Here is a 4,462-nt window from a genome sequence, read left to right as displayed (position 1 = left end):
TACTATCTCGTCTAACCACGATGTAGGCTTAATCCTACCCTCTTTTCACATACCAGTCAAAGAAAAAGAACAGAAGAAGAAGAATAGGAGAAGAAACAGTCTTGACACAACCAAACGGTGTTTCAGTCAGGACTGACCTTTCGTTTTATTCTGTCATAAAAACCAAATTGCATGTGGTTTGCACGCGTATGGATCACGTCGTAATCCTCTGCCATTCGTTTATTAGGCCTAGAAGGCCCACTGGCTATAATCATAAGGGCAAGGTTAACATTACACTACTAACCTTGCCCTTCTCTATCTACGGTTTTGTGCTCCGCCTGCCATTAAAAAGAAAGGCAAGAGATGTATGCGTCCGTTGCCAACGACGCGCCTCCCCCGTGACCCCCTACAGCGGATGAACTGTATAAATTTAAGTGCCAGGCCTTTCCTCGTCGTCAAATCGCCTCCACGTCCGCCAGCATGATGAAGTTTGTGAGTACAGTATAACAAAGTCCTGCGTAAATATTTACGTGAAGGTATTGCTCTGCTTTGTCATTCTAATCTTTTTCAATAATTTTAGAAAACTTTATTGTTGCCAGATTTGGTTAGTGTTGCCAAATTAAGCATAGAGCACTCACGCATATACTGTATATATATATATATATATATATATATATATATATATATATATATATATATATATATATATATATATATATATTTATATTATGTGTGTGTGCGTGCTTGCTTTACGCTGTATTTGGCAACGCTACAAATCTGAGAACAATAAAGAGGGTGGCGCCATAAGGGCTTAGCTTAATGGCTGCCACACGTCTTTAGGGTTGAGGTTGCTGGTCGTACTCTTCCTTTTTTTTCGTTTTGACCCCAGGAGGTACCCATTTACAGGCGGGTGGACAGATGGGCGGAACCACGTACCTTAAAACATTGCCATGATTCCTGTGCAAAATACTTTTAATACGAAACTGACTTCCGCAAAGCTAAAGTAATGATATTTCTTTTAAAGGATTAATCCTATTAACAGCCGTACTCTGTCAAAGTTATATACTTGAGCTAAGAAATTTTTGAATAAATTTAAAGGAGCAATTCTGTTCAGTGTCTCATGGAAACGTGTTTTATTTAATCAGGAAGACACTAAAACTAAGTGCATTTTCAATATGTATCAATATGGCAAAGCATGAAGAACAGTTGTGCACAAAAGTTCGTTTGGCAATAATGTGAAAGTGAGTGTAGATTACCCACGTAAACTTACATTAAGTCATTTATCATAATTACCATCTTATAAGTTTTGGTGCGACAGCTTTTATCATTAGTACACAAACACGCAACGCTAATCTCTTTTCAGATTATCCTTGGCTCTATTGCCGCAATGGTTCTAGGCAGGCCCCAATACCTGTACGGTACTCCTGACAGAGGTGACTTTTCCTCGAGCGAGGAAGACCACGAGGTCGTGTCCATTCTGAAGGACGAACGTACCCACGAAGGAGACGGGACCTACAGCTTCGACTTCGAGACCGCGAATGGCATCCGCTTCCAAGAGTCTGGATCTCCAGACGGAGAGGAGGACGCCGTTGTTCAGGCCGGACAATATTCGTGAGTTGCTGGACTCTTTCTTGTGAAGAGAAATCTGTTTAAAAGCAATAACTCATTCACTATAACAGGGGCACCACCATGCGCTAGTTAAAACTGATTAATAATACTGAAAAATGATTGGATGAACATGAAGCCTCATCATCGGTATTCCTCAGCTGACTGACCTCATGAAGAAAATAACTTACCATTAGATTAGTTGTTGACTGCAAGAGCCACATGGACAGGAAAGACTTTTTAAACCTGATTGATAATAATACCTGAGAAAATGTAATTATGATAGATAAAATTCAGATTACATATCTTTTAATTTAGTCACTGTACTGTAGGTAAAACAATAATGAAGTTTTAAAACTTAAATCTAATAAATGCGTTCATTGAATAAATCAAAATTAAATCATACAGTAATTATCATGCAAGCTATATACTGTACATAGCTGCTTACGTCCTTTATCAATAAATAAATTATCATTAAGGTTTGAAATTCAAAGTTGTATAGTAATCACCCTACCTAAATTGTTGTTATAGTTTCATAATGATCAAATTATAAAAGTGATATTATATAATTAAACTGAATATTATAGCTAACACCTGCACTACTTCAAAACTACTGTATATGATAGTTGTGTTTAATCTGGACGTCTCACTTGCATTGCCATCAGCTACACAGCACCTGATGGCACGGAGGTCGAACTGAAATATGTGGCTGACGAGAACGGCTTCCAGCCAGAGTCTGACCTCTTGCCTGTGGCTCCCGAATTCCCTCACGAAATTCCCCAGTTCGTCATTGACCAGATCAATAAGGCCGCTGAAGAAGACGCAGAAGCAGCAGCTGCAGGGGGAGAGAGTGAGGAAGACGACAGCAGCGAGGAGTCAAAATATGCCCCGAGACGTCGTTATGGAAGCCCTTAGTCATCCATAACTCTTTCATTGCTGATATCTACTGTATGTAAGCTATTTATAATAAACAATTATCTCTTTCACGAAGCATTTTGCAAGTTTTCTTCACATTTGACCACAGCTGCTAACCAGCAGTCAAGATTTTTGCTGCACTGGGTAATCAACAATCTTAATTACATGCTTATGTTAAGCCTCACATAAAACGTTAGTATCGAAATCACTTTACACTGGAAATGATTTTTAGCCAAGGCAATTGAAATACATGCTCCTTCCCAGTACGTGGATTCGAACCTATGGCCTTTTGGCTTTGCAGTATGTGACATTGACCTGACTCCCTCGGCCATAATAGAATATATTAAGGAATTATATGAAACCATACACAGATAGACACATTATATATATCTGTCTATATGTGTATATATATATATATATATATAAATATATATATATATACATATATATATATACATATATGTGCATATAATATAAATACTATATATATATATATATATATATATATATATATATATATATATATATATATATATATATATATATATATATATATATATATATATATACAGTATATACATACTTTTATGGCATAGTATTCCTCTCAGACAACTTTCGTTAAAAGCAATGGCTTTAGCGGCATGAATACGCTTTTTGCAGGAATCTTCATCTCGCCGGAGTTTTTTCCAATTCGCATGTGTCAGTCTTCGGTGGAGATTTCCCAACAACTTCTATCTTCCATTTATGGTTTCCGTCACAACAGCTGTTTCACCACTCTGTGGCATTATCAAGTGACTACTGGCTTATAATTTGGGTTTACAATAATTTTGTCTCTCCATGCGGAAGGAAAAGTGGACCTAAGTGGTGACTTGTCCAGGGATTAAAATGAACCACTTTTTGGGGTCAAAAGCTTTAGGTATAATTTATATATGTGGAATGGATATTCTAATTATAAAACAATGCGTTTAGAATCTACCTAAAATGTATACAGAATTTATAAGCGCTTGTTTGAGAGATTTCACAAAAATTGTAACGTATGACAAAGGTTATAGTTAATGTTTAATGGTATGAATGTATATATCATATTTACAAATATGTGTTTATTTATACAAAAGCATATTTTGCATAATTCAGCTACTAGATAACGTTCGTGGCTCATGTCGGGAGAGGCCTCAGGGGCATGTGGGATTAACTTGTGCTTCACTGGGTGCTCTTGTATTTCTTGTCGGAAGCGATGTGTCGAGCGTTCGGGGGCGCGCTGTCTGGTCTGCGTTCACTCGCGCATTCCTCCTTCTGCTGGAAGGGAAATATGTGATCCGACTCTTAGTGGATAATAAGAGTCGGTTTTTGAGTGGGATGCTTACCGCTTCCGCTATTAAAAGGACGGCCATGGTTACTTTCTTTATGGATAGTCTGGGAGCTTTCAGTCAACTCTTGCGGGGATGGTTTCCTTTCATGCATATCGACAAAACGCTGGTGTATGGCCCCATGATTTCTGTGAGCTAGCAGTCGCCTTCGAAGGGGTGTAGTAGTGTGAACGGTGTAGGTTTTGTTGTGAGATTTGCACATCTACACTGGGCATATGAAATTATACACCACATCCGTACTCATCTTCTTCGTTCTCACGGGAGCGGTGCTGTTTTTCCTTAGAAGGACTGCTACTAAGTTTGGTTAGCTGTATCGCAGGAGGTTAATTTTCTTTAAGGGGCCCTTGGGTGTTACGGCCCTAATAATGATTGCTCATAGTGCAAGCAATGGTAAATGACCAGGTTCTTCCTGCCGTCGCCGTGATCTGTTGGTAGAATTCGTCAATTTTCTTTTTAATCGCGGTTCCAGTGATGTGATCTACGTGCCTGTTATTTGTTAATTACTGGCGAATTCTGTCTAATTCGTTATTTACATCTCTCCAAGAAGTGTGATGAGTGAGTGCTCTTTTGGCATAAGCACTCACTACTGACTTTTT

The 4,462-nt window shown here is 38.3% G+C and overlaps 1 protein-coding gene across 1 annotated transcript; it reads left to right on the top strand.

Moving 5' to 3' along the window:
• Positions 1 to 368: 368 nt before the first annotated feature.
• On the top strand, positions 369 to 2,575 carry LOC136829196 (cuticle protein AMP1A-like). The gene is made up of 3 exons (XM_067087510.1): positions 369 to 471; positions 1,343 to 1,590; positions 2,250 to 2,575. Exons 1-3 carry the CDS (start codon positions 460 to 462, stop codon positions 2,497 to 2,499), a joined length of 510 nt encoding a protein of 169 aa, XP_066943611.1. The 5' UTR covers positions 369 to 459; the 3' UTR covers positions 2,500 to 2,575.
• The last annotated feature ends 1,887 nt before the right edge of the window (positions 2,576 to 4,462 follow it).

This window comes from Macrobrachium rosenbergii, chromosome 44, assembly GCF_040412425.1.
Source record: "Macrobrachium rosenbergii isolate ZJJX-2024 chromosome 44, ASM4041242v1, whole genome shotgun sequence".
NCBI classification, from domain to species: domain Eukaryota; kingdom Metazoa; phylum Arthropoda; class Malacostraca; order Decapoda; family Palaemonidae; genus Macrobrachium; species Macrobrachium rosenbergii.
This window is presented reverse-complemented; position numbering and strand designations above follow the sequence as displayed.